Source organism: Antechinus flavipes, chromosome 6, assembly GCF_016432865.1.
Source record: "Antechinus flavipes isolate AdamAnt ecotype Samford, QLD, Australia chromosome 6, AdamAnt_v2, whole genome shotgun sequence".
In the NCBI taxonomy this organism is placed as follows: Eukaryota; Metazoa; Chordata; class Mammalia; order Dasyuromorphia; family Dasyuridae; genus Antechinus; species Antechinus flavipes.
This window is the reverse complement of record NC_067403.1, coordinates 201,381,752-201,406,154: the sequence shown is the minus strand read 5'-3', so window position 1 is coordinate 201,406,154 and position 24,403 is coordinate 201,381,752. Positions and strand designations below refer to the sequence as shown.

General features: G+C 38.1%; 1 protein-coding gene across 2 annotated transcripts in view; it reads right to left on the bottom strand.

The window, feature by feature from the left end:
* Positions 1–7,331: 7,331 nt before the first annotated feature.
* Positions 7,332–24,403, bottom strand: part of GAK (cyclin G associated kinase) — a 122,865-nt gene continuing 105,793 nt past the window's right edge. For both annotated transcript variants that reach the window (XM_051966106.1, XM_051966107.1), the window contains 4 exons: positions 23,223–23,447; positions 21,558–21,706; positions 15,908–16,084; positions 7,332–14,184 (listed from right to left, as the gene is read on the bottom strand). In XM_051966106.1, coding sequence (XP_051822066.1) covers positions 14,083–14,184; positions 15,908–16,084; positions 21,558–21,706; positions 23,223–23,447 — 653 coding nt within the window. In that variant the 3' untranslated portion in view covers positions 7,332–14,082. The remainder of the gene's footprint in view (positions 14,185–15,907; positions 16,085–21,557; positions 21,707–23,222; positions 23,448–24,403) is intronic.

Below are 24,403 nucleotides of genomic sequence, written 5' to 3'. Positions count from 1 at the left end.
TAAAACACTTAGAATTTACAAAGAATTATAAGGAGCTTTCTTCACAACAAGGCTAGGAAGTAGGTAGGGCAATTATCTCCATTTTACTGGTAAAAAAAAACCCCAAGTAGCAAAAAGAAATTTGCTCAGGATCACAAAGGAAATTGACTCAAAACTAGAAACCAAACGCGGGCAGTTCCAAGAAAAGCCCTCTCTCTACTGCACCTCCACATGGTCACATATGATCTGTATTACACTATTTCTTTTCCTGAACAGCAAACATTTTTATCAGTGGCTTGGAGTGATGGTACAGAAGGCAGTCAGTGACAAAACTGGGAGTGATGTCTAATACCCAGGCCGATGGGATAAGGAACTAAAGAGATCTCAGCAAACTAAAAGAATGGATCAAAATTTAAAAGAAATTTAATAGGAATAGAAGGTGAATGTCATGCTCACTAGCTGGGAACTGTAGCCCCCTTAAGGACTCTCATTGTTTTGACAGGGCAGAGGAGTGTCAATCCCAGTGTAGAAGTGACTGGGGGGCTTCCCTCCCCAGCTTCTCAATGATCCTACAGCAGCCCCTGTGGTTGTCCATAGGCAAGATGTTGTAATAATGCCAGTGTACTGAGAAGGCACATCTCTCTTCTGCTTGAAAGGGAGAAATAATTTCAATTATTTCAACAGGAAGAGTGTTACTCTGGCTCTGAGCTGCAATTTAAACTTCTCTAGCGTGACAAGACATTAAAGCATTATCCTGTTAGTACTGAAAACAGATACTCCAAGAGTGTACTTTCCAGTCCCAAAATAGGGACTTATTTTTAATCACCACTGACTTCTCTAAAATAGCATTTCCAACGTGAATTCTGCTGCTTTATGGGATCAATGAACAGAATTTACTAATATACTTCAGGACCAGCCTTGGTGCTGTGGGGGGAAATATAAAAATAAGAGATTGGATTCTAGCCTCAGGAGCTCATTATCTCAGGGAGCCAGAGCTATATGCAAGCATATGCGATCATCTCTGTTCCTCACTCACAATGCTTCATTTCCTATCTCCAAGTCTTTGTATTGGAATGTACAACTTTGACTCCAAAAGTCCTTCTCTTCAAGATGTAGTTCAAAGGCACCATCTAGTACCTTTTTTAATCCTCCCAATTGCTAGTGTTCCTGCACTTATTATATGATATGGATCACATGTGATATATTGATATATAATATTATATAGTCTGTAATTAATTATATAACATATATTACATAACACATTTTATATGTATTGTATGTACACATTGAAATTTGCATGTAATATTGACTCCCCAATTAGAATATGAGTTTATTATAGGTGGGATTTTATTTTTTTTATCCTATATCCTTGATACCAAACACATATTTAACACATCTCTTTTCTATCTATTGAGAAAAAACAAACTTTATTCTGATGAAATCATTCCAGAAGCAGAATTACAGAGCCTTCAGAGGTTGTTCCTCCTCCCTAGGAGTCTCTAAGAGGAAGCCAGACCTATTCTCTGGAGCACTGCAGAAAGGATTCAGACTAAATGTCCTCTAAGGTCTCCTCCAGTGCTGAGATGCTAAGTTCCTGTGGTCCTGCAAGTCACTGGTTTCGTCACTTCCACCTCCATGGGAAGGTTAGGAGTGAATGGAATTTCCATTGTCAATACAACTACAGGAAATCTGGCATTGTCAACAGCTTCCCATAAACTCCTGCTGTGTTTACAATTAAAGCTGTAAGAAAAATATCAATTATAATAATTAGGAAGTTTATGAGGCAGGGCAGGGATTTGGGCAAATCACTTGGGACCTAGTCATCTTAAATGTAAAATGAGGGGCTTGGATATGATGTTCTCCATGGTCTCTTTTCTCTCTAAATTTATGATCTTCTGTGTGTGTGTGTGTGTTTGTGTGTGTGTGTATCTATTAAATATATCCTTGCTTAACTATTCTAGCCTGCTTTGGGGAGGTATATGTATGGGGGAAGGGGAGGTAGATGAAAGAGGAAAAAAATAAAGTAAAAGCATGCAACAGACAACAAAAGACCAATCTATAAGGAAGCAAAAAAAAAAAAAAATGGACACTCGTGAACATAATTTCTTCTACTATTATATATCCTTTCTTGAACTAGAAATTTATTCTTATATATTTTGAATTCTCCCTGGCATTCTGCTGGGCACATGGGAAGGCTCTGTTTTACTTTCTTTTTCTTTTTCTTTCTTTTTTTTTCTATTAAAAAAAAATAAACAGAAAACTAAAAATAAAAATAAAAAGGAAAAAAAACCTCTAATCCTAATAGGGAAGGTACTGGACTTGTAATTTCATTGGTATATGGAAGACCCAGACAAGATAATTAATCTATGAAAGTCAGCATCTTGTCTACAACTTAAGTCTTTTAAAGACTAAAACTGGGGGGAGAGGGGAAAGCTATAAAACTAGAGTTTTCTAGGGCATGAAATAGAATAAATCACTAATTATCAGAGACCCAATTTAATCTGGGTCTTACGCCAGAGTCAGCTCTCTATCATCAGCCTCAGAATGATCCTATTATTCTCATTTAACATATGGAGAAACTGAGCCTAAGAGGAGGTGATGAGAAGTTAGGGCCAGAGATAATGAACACGTCTCCAAGTTCTCGTCTGCCCTCATGTCACCTTTCAGAGGAAGACTTCAGAGACTGTCATCTTGTAACTCACCTCTTTTCCATGGACTCCTTACCTAAAAGCCAGGATTATGTATCACCTGACCACAATCACTAGGAAGCACTGGTCAATGCCTTAGGCCCAAGATCTACCCACACGCACTCTTTACATGCTCTTTCCATACCTCTTTCTTCGTCCCCAGCGTGGAGAAGTGATGCTGAAGGGACATAAAGTCCAACTAGCTTCATATTGTGGGAAATTGGTTCGTTTGGTGGTATTACAGGTTTGTGAATTTCACACCAGGAAGGAAGATCATGGCCTCCCCCCCCAAACTGTACTTTGGGGTCCCTGTCAGAGATAAAATCCTGGTCCAAGGTGAGCAGAGAGGGAAGGGGAAGGAAGTATACTTTCACATATGACGTTCTCATGCTTTTTATCTGGTCTTGAAGGTATACAAGGGCAGCAAGGTGGGCTAGGGCTCAGGAAATGTGAACATGAGTTTCTATTTTGTCACTGACTCAACTGAATTATTTCAGGCCAATCATTTTTCCTTTCTGGGAAAAAGTTTTACTTTTTAAAATAAAGTTGCATCAACAAACTGGGAAAACATCTTCAGTTAAAGGTTATGATAAAGGCCTCATTTCCAAAATATATAGAGAACTGACCCTAATTTATAAGAAATCAAGCCATTCTCTAATTGATAAATGGTCAAAGGATATGAACAGACAATTTTCAGATGATGAAATTGAAACTATTACCACTCATATGAGTGTCCCAAATCATTATTGATCAGAGAAATGCAAATTAAGACAACTCTGAGATACCACTACACACCTGTCAGATTGGCTAAGATGACAGGAAAAAATAATGATGAATGTTGGAGGGGATGCGGGAAAACTGGGACACTGATGCATTGTTGGTGGAATTGTGAACGAATCCAACCATTCTGGAGAGCAATCTGGAATTATGCCCAAAAAGTTATCAAACTGTGCATACCTTTTGATCCAGCAGTGTTTCTATTGGGCTTATACCCCAAAGAGATACTAAAGAAGGGAAAGGGACCTCTATGCGCCAAAATGTTTGTGGCAACCCTGTTTGTAGTAGCTAGAAGCTGGAAAATGAATGGATGCCCATCAATTGGAGAATGGCTGGGTAAATTGTGGTTTATGAATGTTATGGAATATTATTGTTCTGTAAGAAATGACCAGCAGGATGAATAAAGAGAGGCCTGGAGAGACCTACATAAACTGATGCTGAATGAAATGAGCAGAACCAGGAGATCATTATACACTTCAACAACAATACTGTATGAGGATGTATTCTGATGGAGGTGGATTTCTTTGACAAAAAGACCTGAGTTTCAATTGATAAATGACAGAAGCAGCTGCACCCAAAGAAAGAACACTGGGAAACGAATGTGAACTATTTGCATCTTTGTTTTTCTTCCCGGGTTATTTTTACCTTCTGAATCCAATTCTCCCTGTGCAACAAGAGAACTGTTCAGTTCTGCAAATATGTATTGTATCTAGGATATACTGCAACATATCTAACATATATAGGACTGCTTGCCATCTAGGGGAGGGGGTAGAGGGAGGAAGGGGAAAAATCAGAACAGAAACAAGTGCAAGGGATAATGTTGTAAAAAAATTACCCTGGCATGGATTCTGTCAATATAAAGTTATTATTAAATAAAATTTTTTTAAAAAGTTGCATCAAATTAAAATTGTAAGGATTTAGGTCATTTCATCTTTCTGGGCCTTAATAGCCTGGTCTGATATAAAGAACACTGGGTATGAAACCAGAAGAAACTCACATTTCCCATAGGGTGATCCACTTGACAAGTCACTTCCCCTCTTTATCCCAGCTTCTTTCTATATAAAATGGGGCTAACCCCATCTGCTACATGGGGCTGTTTTTTTTTTTTTTTTTCTGTAAGTCTCCTCCAAACTACTATAACTGACTATGCACCCACACACACCCACACACACACACACACACACACACACATCTGTCCCTTTGATCTTCCTTGACCCTTTTGGTTGGTAAAGGTCTTTTGCACAACATCATGTTGCACAACACGATGCATCATGGCTGTGTTTGTGTCTTTCCACTTTAGTAGAGCTCCATGAAAATAGGGGATTGTATCTTATTTATTGCTGCTGACACCTCCAGGGCCAGCATCATAGGATCCTCAGCAACATCAGAGAGGAGAAAGGTGAGGACCCAGAAAAGGTCATGAGAACTAGTCAGTAAGAGATCATTGTAACTCTGGGGAGGGAAGCTGTGGTTGAATAAGAAGGAATAGAAGGCTGATGGCCTTCTCAAGAAGTTTAGCCACAGCCCTCTTTGTAGTGGCCAAAAACTGGAAACTGAGTGGATGCCCATCAATTGGAGAATGGCTGAATAAATTGTGGTATATGAGTGTAATGGAATATTATTGTTCTGTAAGAAATGACCAGCAGGATGAATAGAGAGAGGCCTGGAGAGACTTACATGAACTGATGCTGAGTGGAATAAGCAGGACCAGGAGATCATTATATACTTCAACAATGATACTGTATGATGACCAATTCTGATGGACGTGGCCCTCTTCAACAATGAGATGAACCAAATCCGTTCCAATAGAGCAGTAATGAATTTTACCAGCTACACCCAGTGAAAGAATTCTGGGAGATGACTATGAACCATTACATAGAATTCCCAATCTCTCTATTTTTATCCGTCTTCATTTTTTATTTCCTTCTCAGGCTAATTGTACACTATTTCAAAGTCCAATTCTTCTTGTGCAGCAAAATAACTGTATGGACATGTAACATATATTGTATTTAACTTATACTTTGACATATTTAACATGTATTGGTCAACCTGCCATCTTGGGGAGGAGGGGGGGGGAAGGAGGGGAAAAATTGGAACAAAAGGTTTTGCAATTGTGAGTGCTGAAAAATTACCCATGCATATATCTTGTAAATAATAAAAAGCTATAATAATAAAAAAAGAAGAAAAAGAAGTTTAGCCAAGAGGAGGAGGAGAGATGATGATAGCTAGTGTAAATGAAGTGAGGTTTGGTTTTTAAAGGCCAGGAGAAACATGGGTCTGTGTATAGGTACTAGGGAAAGCAGCCAGCAGAGACTGAAGTAAAAGTGGCAATGGTTACAGGGGACCATCCTCTGGAGAAGGTAGGATGGAATGGGATCACTGATGCATGCTGAGGGGAGTTTTGTTTTGGCAAAGTGAAGGGCAAGGGTAGAGACGTGGCAGCAGGGAAGAGAGATGAGGAGAAGACCGAGTTTTTGGTGAAGGAAAGGGGAGGAGGAACACAAGGGAGTTTGGAGATGAAAAGTGTAAAAATGCTTGTGGTGAACGGGATAGTGAGTCACCTAGGAATTGCCTTGCCACGATGAGGACTTGGATGAGATTATGTAACAAATTCATAGCAGACCCCCAGTTCCATGTCTCTCTCCAGCTTTGTGCAGCAGCACGTAGCTAATGTTGGGTGAAATCCAAGGTTGAAGCTTGGCAAGTCAGATAATTTCGACAGATGTAATATAATGAACGAGACCCAAGACCCTTGGTTTTTTCATCTATAAAATGATGCTAATACTCCTTTCACAATCTATCTCACCAGGGGGTTGTAAAACCATGAACATCTTTAAAATAAATTTTTTTCTCCCAAAGCTGAAAGGCTGGCACACTTGGAATTAGTTACCCCACAAAGAACCACGAGAGGCAATATGGTAAAAGAGGTTGAGAGCCAGCAAAATCTGGGTTCACTTCTCACTTCTGACATACTGAAGTTTAGTCATGTTGTTAGCACTTTTCTGGAGTGGTTTAAGATCCAGTTCCAATTGTTCAGCAATAAAGAAAGCCATCTACACCCAGAGAGAGGCCTATGGGAACTGAGTGGACCACAACACAGCATTTTCAGGCTTTCTGTTGATGTTTGCTTGCATTTTTCTTTTCCTTCTTGGGTTTTTGTTTTTCTTTCTAGATCCAATTTTTCTTGGGTAGCAAGATAACTGTATAAATATGTCGGATTTAACATATATTTTAACATATTTAACATGTATTGGACTACCTGCCATTTAGGAGAGGGAAAAATTTGGAACCTAAAAGTTTTGCAAGGTTCAATGTTGAAAAATCACCCGTGCATATGTTTTGTAAATAAAAAACTTTAATAAAAGAAAAAATAAAAGTGGTTTAAGATGTTGCTAAAACAGGAAAACTTACTATAAATTCTCTTGGGGATGGCCATAAACCATGCTTTAAAAAAAAAAATCATTCATCAACAGTAGGTATATTTTGATGACCTTTCTTCTCCTTAGCAGTCTGAGATTTGTTTGATTCTCAGTATTTACCCTCCCCCATCACCAACTCAGCCTTCCTTCTCCATCCCAGGGCAACCACTGCCTCAGTGCTAACTTCTTCCTGATGTCCTCCCACCCTATCCTCTCCCCTTGACTGAGAAAGGCTTTGGTTTCAAGGTCAAACATCCCCATTATTGTCACCGGATGACACAGAGTATTTCCTAGTGGGAGGTTACACTTACCTAAAAAGCACTTTCGGTGGGTGGACATTTTTCAAGTGCTGCAGAGAAGTAAATTAAAGGTGGTAAAGAGAGATCGGAAGTTAGGGTTCTCCAAAAGTCCAGTTATTTTTCAGGAAAGTTTTAGAACTAAGTGTTTCAATTGATCAATCTGAAGACACTTCAAAGCAAAGTCTTTTATTTAAGGACATTTTATGCCAAGAATCCTAATAGACTGATTTATCTTTTGTTCATGTTTTTCATTTTTATATACACATACATATTTATACTTTTTTTTTGACAATAGCAAATTTAGTACAGAGCAATTCCTGATGAAAGATGATCAGACTATGAGACAAGCCCCCATCTTAATATCCACCCACCAAAAAAGTCACAGCTAGAGAAACTGGCCACCACATGAAACCATTATCACATTAATATTTCAACAGCATCAGCCCATACTCACTTACATAGACTGAGGTGTAACTATACATTCAATTGAATGTAAGTTTATCCAAAATGTCCATAATGCCTCTGGCTCCCATTTGAGATCACATTTAATATAAATAACTCACATTTTGAATAAAGAATGTATGTAAATTCCTTGACATTTTAAGAAGCTTATACACAAAAGCTATCTTTCATTACCCAAACACTGACTAACTGGCAGTGCTGGTTTTTAACAATAGGGACCTGGAAAGGCATATACTGGGTAGGACCTCTGTCCAAAACAGTGGTTTGGACCTATCAGCCCTGGTTGGAAGGTGGTTTGCAAAAGTATCAGGAAACACTGGAATGAACTTTGGATCTTTAAGACAGCATATGCCCATTAATCAATTTGGAATCACTAATTCAAGTAACTAATAATGGAAACTTAGCAGTAACACACTGGCCTGATTCATTCAGAAGAAATCACAGACAACAGAAGCAGCAGTCAGTATTTAGATTACAAGGTTCAAGACTCCTTGACTGGTTAGAACCAACTTCCTAGGAATGGTCACAAGTGGTTCCTAGAAAAATAAGTAAATGTTGATGCAGCAAAACCCTGAGCTGAAGTTAGTGAAATTGGCTGGAAAAGTATGGATTAAGCACAAAGACCAATATATCCCTCCCTTTCCCTTCAGTGGGAGGGAGTAAAGAAAATGCCCTTCTGCTTTGAATTTACATAACCACTTACAATTCTTAAAATTCAAGTATGTCTGAGCCAAGTTTCAGCTTCCTCAGGACTTCCCACCTGTTCCTTCAGTAAAACAAACACTATTCTTTGACCTCATCCCACAAGATGCTGCTCCTAATCCCAAGTCAATTCATACTCAAATCATTAATTGAGCAGTTCCAAAAGAGAGATAGGCATACAATAGCATCAAGCAGGATGCTCAGGGGACATATCAGTCCCATCCCCAACTTCTGGTTTGGGATATGAACTAGTCTATGTCTCAGAGGCCATTCCCTACCATACAAGTGACTTGGTGTCAACCCCCCCCCACCACCACCATTCCTGATTCTGATGACCAAGTCCCTTCCCCCTGCAACTGAAACATCTTCCTAGACTCCCATGGCCAGTGAAATCGGGGTTATCTACAGAACAGACAAATAAGTATATTTATTCTCCCTAACCCTGACCTGACCCAACTTAGCCCAACTCTTACCCTTGGAACATGGCTAGAGAAATGGGATATACTCTGCCCCATTGTTAACAAAAGCATAAAGGTAACTCTAGATCACTAAAATAAAAGACCAGGGTACCAAATTACCCTCACCATCACAGGGTACAAGCAGCTTCAGATTCTCTCACAAGGAAGGTAGTACTTTCTATGATTAACTTAATACTAGGAACATGACACATGCACATTATTCTGCCCCTTCCCTCCTGCCCCCCCCAAAAAAATTCACCTTCTTTTGGTCCTTAATAACAGGAATGGTTCTGAGACATATCTAGGAACATTTCTGAGATTTGTAAACATTTACCCTTGAAATCCTAAACAAACATAAATGTATGGATACTGAGGTATTTATGCTGAGCATGGAGTTCCCCTGGAAGAAGATCAACTTTTATGATTTGTCTCAGGCAGAATACACCAATTTCAACCTATGTTTCAAAAACAAATCTAGAAATAATGACAAAAGGCACTGTTCAAAATATAACTTTTTGTTGTTCTTAATGTATATAACATTCTTTTATTCAGACTTCTGTGGAAATCTGAATAAGCTTTTCCCATGCTTAGGATACAAAAACCAACACACCTTTAAAAAGGGACAGGCAAGAAAATCAGATGTAAAAAGGAATATGTACTCAACCATCTGAAATCCTGACTAGCATTTTGGTAACCAAATCCCCAATTCCAAGATTTATAACCAGAGTGGCCAGAAATAATGGGGCCCCCTTCCCTTACTGAGAGACTCAAGTGGGCTCCAGCTTTCAATTCTGTTACCAACCAATTTGCCTGTAGACAAGTAACTTCCTTTTCAGGCTTCAACTTTCTCTACACCCCACCTTCATCACATAGGTGTTCTCTAAAGCACTTAATGGAAAGGCATGATGTCATTCAAGTAGTTATTAATGAACAATACTAATCATTTTTAATATTAAGTTAACTGTTTTAGCTTTTCACATGGTAACAACATGTTTCAACACAGCATGGTGAATCATGTTAAAAACTGAGAAAAATAACTGTCCTAAAATCCCAATCTAAGTAAGATTTGTTGAACAGTTCATCAATTAACAGGCTTGTCAAAATGGCTGTGTGCCCAATGACACACCTGGTTGCCATGCAGAAAAGATTCTGCTCTCTAAATTGGAGACAAAGATGAGGATACAGCATAGATGGTGGGCATTTTTATGACTAACTTCATCATGTAAATTCCAATATTTGTTCTTCTTTGGGCTACTCTGCTACTAGCTCAAAAAAAAAAAAATTTACTAGTCACTTTAAATGCTCCTTTCCCAGTATCTGATAGCACTTTGAGAAATGTATTGGTGACTCAATTTCACCAGCTCTGGAACCTTTCCTCATTCAGAGTCTGGTTTTTACAGCTGTAAGTTATGAAGACTACATATTTCTCCATGATTCAAAGGATCTGTTCAATCAATGTACCTAATGCCTAAGATACCCATCTTCCACAGACTAGTGAATGATTCTCACTTGTGAATTAAAGATAACCAAAGTGGGAGAAGAGACAATCTCCTCTAGATTTTTTCTAGATCTCCAGGAGCTCAGAATATTTTCTCAGATTTTCCTTCAAATCCTTTTTCATACTTTGTTAAGAAAACTTTTGGCTCTGAAGTTTAAAATTTCCTCTGGGCTGAAATTCATTAATTCCCTAATATTTCTTCTTCATCTGTCTATGAATTGTCATCTGTCTACTGATTACCAGGGTCGTGCTATCCCTTTTCCAGTTAGTGATCTTAAATATGTATTCACTTGCTTAAAGATAAAAATTAGGTTTCAAAGCTTTTCAGCCCAACATAGGAATAATTTTGTTTCTATTTTCTGATCTCTCTCCAGAGTATTTACTTCTCTGCTATGAAAATAGAAAACAAGATGGGCTTCAGAATATTTCCTCTGCCTATCATTTCTCCCCCATTCAACAATGATTCATTCTCTCTTAGCTCCACCCCACCCCTATTTCTGTGATCACCCCTGTAGAAACCTATTCTCCTATGGTTGGGATAAATCATTACAATCTCTGATAAAATACTTATTTAAAGAAATCAAATGAAATCATCTACAATGATTTGGGCATTTCTGACAATTTAGTAAAACAAAATTCCCCTCTCATTCATTTACTTTTCAAAAATTCAATTCATTATTTAGCTTTTAAGTCCACTCAACAATACTGAAAGAAACCTCACCCCACTCCAGCCCCTGAAAAATCTGCTAGGGTCCACCATCCTGTGTCTTCCTGTAACTGAATCTTGCTGACCATGAATCTTGCTACCATGAACATATCAGTGTCCCTATATCACTTGGATCAAAAAAGACTCTCATTTCCTAATAAATAATAACTGATGGCAACAGGCCTTTTTATTTCAATTTTTTATAAAAAGTCTCTGTTTATTCTCCCATACCAATTTTATAACAACCTCACCCTCTCCTTCCAAATTCCTGTGTTGCCCTTTCCTGGAAGCCAAACATTGTGTCTTGGGGTGGGGAGAGGACTGGATCCAGGTGACTTCACCTAGCACCACAGAGTTTCAGACACTTTTGCCTTCTGCAGGCTCCACGAGACACCTCCTGGCAGCATTGACCTCCCTGAAGCAGAGAAAGCCCCAGATTAGAGACTTTCCTGTGGTGGATGGAGAAGGGACTAGACATTTTTTGCTGTGGCCCAATTAAAAAAAGTATTCTCCTCAGACCTAGATTAAATGCTGGTAAAATAAGCAGAAACATCCTATCTGCCCACCTGGGGATGACTTTTAGGCACTAGGGCAGGAAGGGAAATTTCCCTTCCTTGCACTGCAATGTTACCCCAACACAGGGATCAGTTACTGAGCAGGAAGAACTCAGAAACAGCACCAATGAATGACCACTGAATCATGATACCTACATGATTACAATTTCAGCCTACTTAGATTCATTCGCTCACTATTTTTATCACTAATTTTACTAAAACAAGTTAATGTTCTTTCTTTTTTTAAAAGAGAAGTCTTCTATCTACTTTTCAACAACTCTCCGCTATTTCCCAAAGTCCAAGTTCTTTGCGGAAATAAGTGCTAACAGTCCAAAAGTCACTGGTAACATTTTGAACAGTCCGCATTGAACATTTCAGCCTACCTCCTGCTTTGCATGGATAGAAAGCCAGCCCGTTCCCCTCCTACAAGGTGCCAGTGCAGCCTCCTTTTTGCTTTGTTCCCTTTGTTCTTTTCATTTAGCATCTATCCTGGCAGACTCCAAATGGCCTACTCAAGTATTCCTACACGCTGATCATTGTATTCCAGCTCCCTTACTGAGTATAGCTCTTAGAGCTCAGTGCCAGCTTCTTTCTAATATATTAGACTGCTTTGCTCGACCAGATTATGACACACTGAAGCCTCCCAACTTTGTAACTAAATTTGATGGATACTGTTCCTGAATACTATACTGGGGGTTCTTGTGGAGCTAAAAAAGGCTACATATATCCAGTAGAAAAAAATCTGACTTTTTCAAATGGGCTCTAGTGTGAAAAACAAGAGATTATCAAGGAGTCAAATCAGATTAGTATTCTGGGAAGATGAAGCAATTGTAATGTACTTGTCAGACTGCCCCACTTGACCACCCCCACCTCCATAATTGACAAATCAAAAATGTTTTCTTAACCATGCTTTTCTTCTCATGCTCCTGCTACTAATAGCAAGAGCCACTCTAGACAGGAACTAGCTTATATATGCCATTTGAGAGAAGAAAGTTAAAGGTCCCCCCCCCCTTTTTATTCAGGTGTTTAATTCTAGAATCTCTCACCCCAGACACAGCTAGCTACTGATATAGCTAGAATTGGCACTAATATCTCAAGCTGGAGGAGGTAGGGAATTGCAAGACTTCTCAAGAGGAAATCACTTCGGGTCATGCTATTCTGAAAAGGGTCACTATCCATTGCTTCTCTCTTTTTGCCCCGTTTTTCCTTTCTGCCATGTTTTCCTCCCCTCCTTTTTTTCAAAAAGAATGGAATATGTATGTGAAAATTCTCAACCAAACTCAGTAGCAACCCAGATTGTAAGGAATTCTTTGTCATTGTTAAAGTACCTCTTTGTTATGAAAGGACATGAATCTGGTCCTTGTACTTAAGATAGTGAATTACTTCTTATGTCTAAGGTGTGTGTACTCAAAGCCAACAGCCATTGCCTAGGTATATTATTAAGACATTCTGACAATAAAATGTATGGATCAGTCAATACAGTCAAGAGCTGACCAGACATACAATAAAAGAACAGTAAATTTTTCCAATAACAAATTGCAAATGAGATCACATTTGCTGACTTCAAAACAGAAATAAGCATGGTAAACAATACTGAGCTCACACTTCAAGATCAGATTCAGAAATAAGTAGAACAATCTTTTTTTTCTATCAGCATATTTATAAAACCAATGGAATGCACACTATTCCATTGGAGAGGACATGAGGAAGAGTGGAGAATCAGAAGTTACAGATGCCATGAGCTGGGAAAATAAACCCTGGCAATACAGTTTAATGTCCAAAAAGTTCTTCATAAATAACACAAAAGATTTTTAACATGCAATCACTTATATTAAAAATGCCAGTGTTTCTCCGTGTGACAAACAATCACTGTCCAGAATCATGAAATGTGATTTGCAAACAACTTGGTTCATTGCTTCCCATAACCAAGAATGCTGGCTTAGCGGCTGCCAATTCATTATAAGGAATGCAGGTTATCATCAGAAAACAGTTTAATTATATACAAAAGTGATTATCAGGATGATTACACAAAATACAGATGTAAATGTACACCTTCTATAGATTCAGGTAACAATGCTGTGCTTAGCAAATTCACTGTTTCTCATTGCACTAAAGAGCTTGGACTGAGGTGAGAGGCACTAAACATCAAACTCCAATCACAAACTAAGGAAACATAACAGAAGCACAAGTCAGAGTGGTCTTCCTTTTGGGCAAAAACCAACCAATATCAGTGGCTTTGGGATGAATGGCTCATTCTTCTTACCACTGCACCCCAAACGAGGACGTCATTACACTTATGTGTGTTTCATAATCAAGATGAGTGGGAAAACAGGTTCGTTCTGGGCTATGATTGTGACATGGCGAGAGGCCTTTGCTGATTTGCATCTTACAATACACCCCATCTACAAGAGTAGAATTTCAAACTTGAGGATGAGTTCATGAAACTCTCTCTCAGATTCTAGGAACGTTAAGTCCAACAAACAACACCTTCAGACGCCATTCTGCTGCCAATGCATTTTGAAAATCCCCAAAACTGAGGTTTTAAAAAAGGGATTTGGATCCCTGATTTTCAAACTCTGACCAGGCATCATTTAACTCCATGAAGATCATTTTGGCATACTGCTCATATGGCTGCCCGGCGGCCTGGGAAGAAAGAATAGACAGACATCAGAAACTGGCAGCCTCCTCTCCAGAGACTCAAGCAAGTCTTACCTGGCCTTCCCCCATCACCCCCACCCCCAAACTCCTACAGCATAACCAGAGCCACATGGCAAAAATTAGGAGTGGTCTGATGGTGGCCAAGTACCCCAGGCCATTTACAAAATGCCCACAAAGCCCAGCAAGAATTATAGCCAGGAGCTCATCTGGGCAAGAAGAGCTACAACCGGGTAGATATATAGATCATAGAAGCTTTGCCATCACTGACAAAGTAGCTCTGAATAGTCTATTCTTTTACCTCTTTCCCAAATCTCAGTTGATAAAAAATATCCCATCTGATTTTTCTGGAGGTGAATGGGCTTTCACAATGGCAAAGCTGAACCCTGGTTTGGGATTGTCAAGTTGAACATCAGAGTTAAATAGGTTCTTCAGGCACCTAAGTCAACTCTCAATCCTCCTACAGTTCAAAGGGCAGATAGTAAACTCAGCAGTACAGTTCACCAAGGCAAAGGCCCCGTAACACCTGCCAAGGTCCACAGGTGTGATTTAAATAAGAGTACCCCAGAGCTGTGGCTTCCCATCCTCAGCTCCAATAAGATGCGATTCTCTCATCAGATCCTCACAACAGCCCTGGGGAGCCAGTCCCTGAGACAGCATTCTGCCCCATCTGTCTTCAATAAACCTTTGGCTAAAGATCAAGCCTTTGCTTCATATAGCCTCATAACCTTAGAAGAGCTAACAGATTTCCAGTCTGCTCTGCAGTTAGATCACAAGAAAGGCTCTCTTCTCCCTACTCATTCAGCATAGGGACCTTCTCCTGACCGCAAACTTGAACAATACAAGAATGAGATAAACAACAAAAACAATAAGGATAATGACTGAACAATTAGTCTTGGCCAGTTATCTTTAAAAAAAAAAGGTATTAACAAACCCATATAAGGGCAACACATAAAAGTTTTCTTCATTATTTTCCCTTCCTTCCCCCACCCTTCCCCCCTCCCCCCATCCTGGTTACCCCAAAGACATCCAGACAGGAAATGTGTGTCCAACATCAAACACAACAGCAAGAAAGCATATATGAAAGTGAATGTTAAAAACTATTTTTACAGGTGCTTGGAAAAAATAAAATGAGGAGGGCGAAGTATACATGATTCTACATAACCAACTAGCAACGCTCTCTTTCCTCCCATCCATAGTTCTTCATTAATAACAGTGACATATCCAGGAAGTAACAGCAATCTTTTAAATTCAACTTCCTCCACTAGCACATGACAATTTGCTTGTAGATTAGAGCACACAAGAGGCTAAGACTTAAATCTTTCAACTAAATGATAATGTTGCACAGTAATACTGCATCTGATATAGTGCAATATCTAGTTACTAAGAAACCTTAAAAGAAAATGTAAGTTGTTCATCAGAGTTCAAGAATCCAAAATTAGATATTTTAAAATATTGAAAAAAAAGTTTATACTTTAATGTTGATAAAAATCAAAATTATTCAGCTTAGTGCTTGCAGTAGAGTCATCCACTTGTAGTTCAAAAATAAAAGTTGGGGGAGGTAGAGAAGAGGAAGTGAGGAACAGAAAGGGAAAGAGGAGGGAAAGAAATGAAATGAGAGGAAAGGAGAAAGGGAGAGGGAGATTGAGAATCAGGGAAGGGAGAGAAGAAAAGGGAGAGGCAAATCCCACAGGTATCCTGAACAGCTCACCTTGTCTGGATGAACCACCAGCACAGCTTTTCGATAGTATTTCTTCACCTGTTCAGGAGTCACCAGGTCTGCCATGCCAACTGGCTTCCACCTGCTTTCTCCTTCCCAGAGTACCATGTGCAGTGTGGAAATTAGTGCCCTTATATTTCTCTCTTTTCCTTCAATCCAATCAAGAAGCTGAAACGGTATGGAAAAAGAAACTTAATCTGTAAATTTGCAGATTCTAAAATTTTAGTTCATTCACAAAACACTCTATATGTCTTTCAGGAATGTCAGCTGTGGAAAAAAACTTTCCATCAATGAGAACACATTCCTCTTTTGTGACTTAGTCTTACATAAGACTTCTATCCATAATGCCATGTGCTGTTTTTCTTTTTAAAGAGAAAATAAAACATTAATTCCACTCACTGATCTAGATTTTAGAATTAGCTAAAATAAACAGGATTTACCATATTAATAAAATAAACAAGAGTTCCAGTTTCAATTCAAGTAATATTAAAGTTTTGTGAAAATAAAGATAATTTATATACAATTGATGATATAACTACTTTCTGAACATTAAAAGTAATGTTTTAAAAATATCAGACAATACTTGTTAGTTTGTTTGTATTAAAATATATCGGAATTCAGAATTTCCACTTACTCCAACTTACCTCCAGAAATGAATCAGTTCTAGGTTAGTGAGAATTTGACATTCCTTAAAGCCAAGAAGTAGCACTCTTCAAAATAAAGGACTCTAACATGAATATGGTTGAATTACAAAATATTGGAGCTAGCAGACTTGTAAAATCTCACACACACACACACACACACACACACACACACACACACACACACACCCCTTTTAATCAGATCATATTAACAAGTAGCACTAATTCTAGAATTCACGATCACAAAAGGTTGCTGAACCAAAAACTGTCCTTAGTTACCAACTGATCCTGAGAACAGTTATAGATTAAAATTAATAATCTTTTACAAGGGGTCAAAAACTCTAAATAAAACGGCCTGTCGGTTACCAGAAGTAGCATCTGCTCCTTTCTTCAAAACTCTTATGACCCTGTTCTGCTGACATTGCCCCTATCCTGAATCACAAAATGAGATGCTCAAGGGACCTAGAAGTTCAATAACAAATGATTGGGCTTTGTTTTATCACCAAGAAGTATCCACTCAGTGTTATTTAAATACAGCTAGTGATGGGGGATGTACTAACATCCATCATCTTTTTTATTTTATTAGAGCTTTTCACTTTCAAAACATATATGGATAATTTTTCAACACTGACCCTTACAAAACCCTGTGTTCCAAATTTTCCTCTTCCCCTCACCCCAACCCCTCTCCCCTAAATGGCAAGTAATCCAATATATGTTAAACATGGTAAAATATATGTTAAATCCAATATATGTATACAAATACAAGAATCTTGCTGCACAAGAAAAATCAGATGAAAAAAGAAAAAAATTGAGAAAGAAAACAAAATGCAAGGAAACAACAACAAAAAGAGTGAAAATATTATGTTGTGATCTACTCTCAGTTCTCACAATCCTCTCTTCATCACAAGATTATGGGAACTGATCTGAATCACCTCATTGTTGAGAAGAGCCAGATCCATCAGAATTGATCATCGTATAATCTTGTTGCCCTGTATGATGATCTCCTGGTTCTGCTCATGTCACTTAACATCAGTTTATGTCAGTCTCTCCAGGCCTTTCTGAAATCATCCTGCTGGTCATTTCTTACAGAACAATAATATTCCATAACATTCATATACCATAACTTATTTAGCCTTTCTCCAACTGATGGGCATCCACCAGTTTCCAGCTTCTTGACATTACAAAAAGGGCCACCACAAACATTTTTGCACATGTGGGTCCCTTTCCCTCTTTTAATATCTCGTTGGGATATAAGCCCAGCAGAAACACTGCTGGGTCAAAGGATATGCACAGTTTGATAACTTTTTGAGCATAATTCCAAACTGCTCTCTAGAATGATTGGATCTGTTCACAGTTCCACCAACAATGTATCAGTGTTCCCGTTTTCCCACATCCCCTCCAACATTTGTCATAATCTTTTCCTGTCATCTTAGCCAATCTGAGAGATGTGTAGTGGTATCTCAGAGTTAACATCCATCATCTTGACAAAGGAGTCCAGTCCATTTCTGGACCACTTAACTATTGAGGAAGGTTTTGTTCATACTGATCTGGATAAACTGCCTCTTGACAATTTGCACCCACTGTAGTCTGAGTTCTCCAATCCAGGACCAAATACAACAAATTTAAACTCTCTTCTACAAAGCAAATCATTAAACAGTGAAAGGAAAAAAAGGAAACTATTATGTTCCCACATATACCCAGTCTTTTTTTCCTCCAGGAGAAATAAACATTCTCAATTTATTCACTATAATCCTCGTATAGCATGGCTTCAGACATTTTCACTATCTGCATTATCATCCTTTGGATATACCTCAGTGTTTAATGATCCTTTTTAAAAAATGATATCCCAAATTTTAGATAACACTCCAGATGGAGTCTGAGAAATCTAGAGGCCAAAAGGACTATTGAATTCCTTCTCTGGACACCACACTTCTATTGATGCATCCCAATATCAAATTATTATTAGAGATTGTAGTCATACAATGTTAACTCATACCAAGTTTGCAGTTTCGTAAAATGTTCAGATTTTCCTCACATGAACTATTGGCTAGCCATACTTGCTCCATTTTGGTATTTATACAACTGACTTTTATTTTAAAATTGTTTCCCCTTTTTTACTATGAATTAAACACCAAATAAAGTATTTCCATAAACCAGAGTAGAAAAGATTATATATGATACTGCAAATCCCTTTCTATATAAAAGTGTACTTTTGTTTTAAAGTATATACTAAATTCAATGTGTTAACTTTCAGAGCTGCCTTACTTGTCTGTGGTTCCTTTTGGCCTTCAGTTCTCTTCTGTGCATTTAAAAAAAGTGCTTCAATGACCCTCTTTTCTTTTGGCAACTGTACTCCCAGTCCCTGAAAGGGAGGGAGGGAAAGAAGATCTTTGTAACAAATAATCAAGCAAAGGATTTCATCTGCACCTATTAAATTTGGATCTCTCCTTTGTCTTCTTTTCATAAAATGTCATTTATATTCCACCCCTCTTTATTTCAGACTTACTAACAAATTTAAGAAAAAGTAAGACTAAAATCCCCCACCCATAAGGAGCTTACATTCCAATGCAGGTAGCATCAGGTCAGAAGTGAGCATGGCTGACTTGGATACTTTCTGAAATGGAGATTTCAGGAAGGAAATCAATCAGAATAGGGGTTTATAGAGTTTTCCAGAGAGATGAAGTGGAGATAAAAAAAAAGTCCAGAGTCAAGGTAAGTGCTAAAAAAGAAGCAATCATGGCTTGCCTGGACAATTCTTTACATGGAATCTTTTAGACAGGAAAATCTATCTCCTGCCGACTTTGGCCTAGCTTTTCTTCCAAGTTCTTCACTCTCTGTCCCCCTCTCCTGTTCTACAGCACAGGGTGTGCTTCTTATTCAGTCTATCTCCTGGAATCTGCCGCTTCCTCCAAGGTTTCAGTCCAAAATCGAACTCTCTCTCGAGGCCTGCCTCTCTCCATCCTCTTAGTTGGTGTTCTCTCCTTCCCCAAAGTATTATGTATTCAGTAACAAAGTTAAATCGAATCCTCCCTCAGTGTAATGTAAACTTCTTGAAGGCAGGAACCATTTTCACTTTGGTTTTGGAAACTGGCAGAATTTCTACCCATACTAGATACTTAATAAAAAGTTACTGAACTCAAAGGAGGTAGTCAGTGGAAAAACTTCTTCCTAAAAACTCTGTCTCGTGCTCAATATCTAAACAGAAAACTCCTATGTAAAGTGACGTTGGCAAATCTGAAGAAGAATCATTTTATTAAAGAAGGAACCTTAGAAGGAAATAATATTCAGTAGGATAAAGGAATAAGACAAATCAGATCACATTTTAATAAGATGTAATATAATTGGTGCAGAAAAAAATCCTTTGATTATGTTACAAAGAAAGTTCCAGATAATTTACTGAGAATCCTTATTTTATAGAGCACGTCGTTGAGGGTTTGGTTCTCCATGACACCTCTGCATGATACCTCTCAATACCTACCCTCCTGTGGTCTCGGCACATTGTGCTTCTGTAGTTCCTGTCGCTTCCTAATCATTTCTCGGTCTGTTAGTACTCAGTAAAAATGGGTGTTAGTCTAACTCCTTTCCTAAACCATTTTTCTTTTCCTCTACATTCTTTTTAACTCTACCTTCTTTCCCTTAATGGTACCATTTACTCCTACCATTACCAAATCTATATTTCTATCCAATAACTTTTCAGAATTCTAGCCTAGTCACTAGACTTCATATCTGGGACCTGAGGTTCACCTCAATTTAATATAGCTAAAATAGTCACTGAAAATTCTGAGTATAAGAAACTTTGGTGGGACTTAGTCTTATTTCCCATTTGAAGCAAAAATCCAATCCTGGATTCCTTCCCCTTCCCCCCCAAAAAAAAGAAAAGAAAAAGAAAAGCAAGGGGAGAAAAAGGTTATCTCTGACAGATCAGCATTTATTTTCTACTTGACAGATACTTCCTGATAAGGCAGCATCTTCCACTGTGGGACTGCTTGGTCTAGTATATCTGAACTGAAACTTTCTTCTCTATATATCTTCAATCTATTAGGAGCTATTCTTTCCTCTTTTGCTCCCTCTCCATAGGGCAGAGATTGTCCTTTTTCATCTTTGTATGAACATCACTAGGTACAAGGCCTTGAATAAATACTGGATAGTTAATAACTATTTATTGAACTAAATTTTCCCCTTGTTCTTCTCCTGACTAAACATTCCCATCACCCTCAATCGTACCTAAAACGATGATTTCATTTTTCCCCTCACCATCCTAGTTTGACAGTTCCTTTCCACAAGTCTATAAGCATGGTCTGACCATGGCAGCAGATAATAAGGATAAATGATAATTAAGGGATTTTTCAACATCCCTACCATATTGGCATTTATTAGGTTCCAGGTAAAAGGCCTCACAGGATCTCTTCCCTCCATTTCCAATGCAAATGGCTATCTAAAACACTTGATTCTAAACTTACCACTCCCCAACACCCAAATAAAAACCACCATCAAGTAAGTTAAACATAAAGCTTTTTTCCCCGTTACACTTCATCACTTCTACCTGTTAAAATCTTGAGCCCATTTTCCAGCCATCTCAGCATCAAATTAACTACAGACCCATTACTGTAGACCCCTTCCAAGCCACAGCTAAAATAACCAATTTATTTTACCAATCACAAGACTTTAAAAACTATGACCAAGTTGTTCTTAGAAGATGCTGCTAGCTCCTGCAAATTTGGGTGGTCATCAATGCTTACATACTCTCCCAACGGAGCACTGTCTTTTTTTGGCCTCTGCAAGGTTCTGCCTAAGAAGAGCATCAGTTTTACCCTTTATGATAGCTACATGAGAAAAGCCATTCTGGCTTTTCATCCAGAAATAAAATCCTTTAAAAGCAATCTCATTATCTTACATATCTTACAGCATAGGGGCACCACTATAACAGAAATATCAAACACTTTTAAATACCATGCCCCTCCCCTTCTTTCACAGCCAACAATGGATTTAAATGATCAAACCTTTAGCCTGAGAGGATCCATATCTTTAGACATCTCTTGCTTCCTCATCTCGGCAATTGTCTTTGGTCCTTTTTTATCAGATTTCGATGAAAATCCCTGATTGGGTAACAGATCTTCAAAATCATTTTCTGAAACTTTTGGCTTTTGAGCTAGGACAAAAGATAATTTTAAAAATTTTTTGAAGCTGATCATAAGTAGCCTTTCATAAAACTATATTTTCCCCCATGTGAAAAATTACCTTTTTTTCAAAGAAACACATTACAAAAAGCAGCATATGTGGAGGGAAGGAATAGAAAAGTGGAGGAAGAGAGAAAGAAGGAGAAGGGTAGGAGGGGAAAAAAGAAAAGAAGCTCAAAGCAGTTACTTCTTAAACTCTGTGACAGTCAGCTATTTTTAAAGAATTTTGGAGTCAAAACGAAAATCATACACTGGTTTTGAAAAACAAGGTCCTTAAGAATGGGAAACTAGCTTAATCTGATGAAGTATATATTTATACTAAAGAAATGTGGCCCTAAACAATATGTTTGTTGCTCAGTAGTTCAACTGTGTCCAACTCTATGTGACAAGTCTGCCTTTTTCTTCTCTAGGCTATACCCATTTTACAGATAAGGAACTGAGGTAAATAAGGGTTAAATGACTTGCCTTCTAGCTAGTAAAATGTCTGCGGCTGGATTTTAATTTTCCTGATTCCAGGCCTGGTGCTGTATCCACTGCACCACCTAGATGTCCCTGAACAAGACACTAATAAGATATATAATTCTAATAAACATAACAATACTTAGCTTTTCCTAGTTGATATGGTTTAAGACTTAATCAAAAGTGCATGTAGCCACTATTCCAGTATAACAAGAAGACTTTCTAGCATCAATTTTTTTTCCAATGACTAAATATTTCCATTTGCGAAGTAGCATTATTCAACAGTATCCACACAGAGAGTTCATTATATGCCATTTAATCATTTAACATTTTAACTTTATTCAGCTTGTGCCCTCCTTTACCTCCCATGGATTCAGTAATGATTTCCAGCTCAATGATCCTTTAGGAATAATGGAATAAAAAAATCTGCCAATATGGCCTATTCAAAACCCCTACCTGTTACTCCAGGAAATGAACATACTTACCTGTCTCTCAGAATTAGAGAAAATATTAGAATACAAGACTAATTTTAATATCTAGCTTCTTAAAAATTATTTCCCAACCTTCCAGCTCCAATAACAAGCCCAAAGGATTTCCCTTCCATCCATAATGCAACAATACTATGCATCTGCCATTTGCTATCTAAGAAACAGCCAAGGGAAAAAAAGTAGCATTTGAGTTGGGAAATAATGCAGGCTACATACCTCGAGTCTCCCAGATCTATAACTCAGATTAGATTTTATTGACATATTGCAAATAAAAGACAATTTAGGGAACTATAGGCTTCCCTATCAATACATTAGCTCAGCAATCATGGCTGAATTCTGGGTTCCCAAGAAAAAATTCTAAGAGTATCTCCCTTACTGGAAAAAAGAACTACCACAAATAACTTTTGATTGAAAGTAGATCCTATGGCTAATTTGGATTTGTTTGCCCTCTAAATTCACACATAAATTGATCAAAATGGGAATCAAGTCACAAAACACAGATTTATCCAAAAATCATATACTAAAGACACCTACAACTTACCAAAACTGGGAGCTCTAATGCCCCTCTCTTCTCGTCCTCCAATAACACTGAAGTTCACAGAATAATTAGGTTTCGTCTGTGGACTCGATTTGGTTTGTTGTGATTTTGCCTGGGAAGGCCACGATGGACCATAGTTTGGAGGCTTTGTCTGCCATGGGCTTCCACTTTTTGAAGACTGAGTTGCTTTGGAGACAAATCCCCCAGGAGAAAAGCCACAAGAAGAACCTGAAAGAAATGAAAATTTTCATGGAAACAGATCATTTTCCAAAACTGCTCAAAACACTATCTTCTAACCTTATTAGTCTTCAAAATCATTGAAAACAATGGCGCAGCAATGAGAGGCTTAGAAAAATATTTTTTTCAGAATGAAAATCTATTTGGCTTTCAATATTCAATATACTCTGGATACAGAAAACAGAAATAACAGAACTCAAGAAGTCAAGAAGTCAAAAGACTTCAGCAGTCTCCATTCTTCCTTCAATCAGTCTTTTTTTTCCCCCTGAGGCAAGTGGAGTTAAGTGACTGGCCCAGGGTCACACAGCTAGGAAGTGTTAAATGTCTGAGGTCACATTTGAACTCAGATCCTCCTGACTTCAGGGCTGGTGCTCTATCCACTGCACCACCTAGCTGCCACCTAGCTGTCCCCTCCAATCAGTCTTTTAAAGAATTCCTAGAATTAAAGAATTCTTAGAAAACATGCTGTGTTAGTATTCAACAAAGATACTTATATTTGTAGGAAAATCAAAACTCTACTTGCCCACTCATTTTTAAGGGCTTCATATCCCCCTCTCCCCCATGATAATGAAAAAAGAATAAATCAAGTTCCCTATCCTTCCTCCTTCCCCCCAATCCTTTACTCTCTGTGAATTTACTTATCTTAGGCACAAAAATCACCAGCTATAATACCAAGTTTGAGCTCTGGATCATGAATAAATTCCTCTTTAGGAAATCAATGTTTAAGATCATGATTATACAAATGCATTTATGTCAAGATGAAAAAGAGGCAAAGCCCTCCTTTGAAACGTTTGTTGTGTGATTACATTACATTAGAATTCCCTCTTCTGGCCTAATTGGGCCAACAAGACTAGTGCTGGCCTCTATTTTCTCCTCTGTAAAGTGGAAATGATACCTCCCAGGATCATAATGAAAAAAAAAATGCTTAGCAATTCTTCAAGCACAAA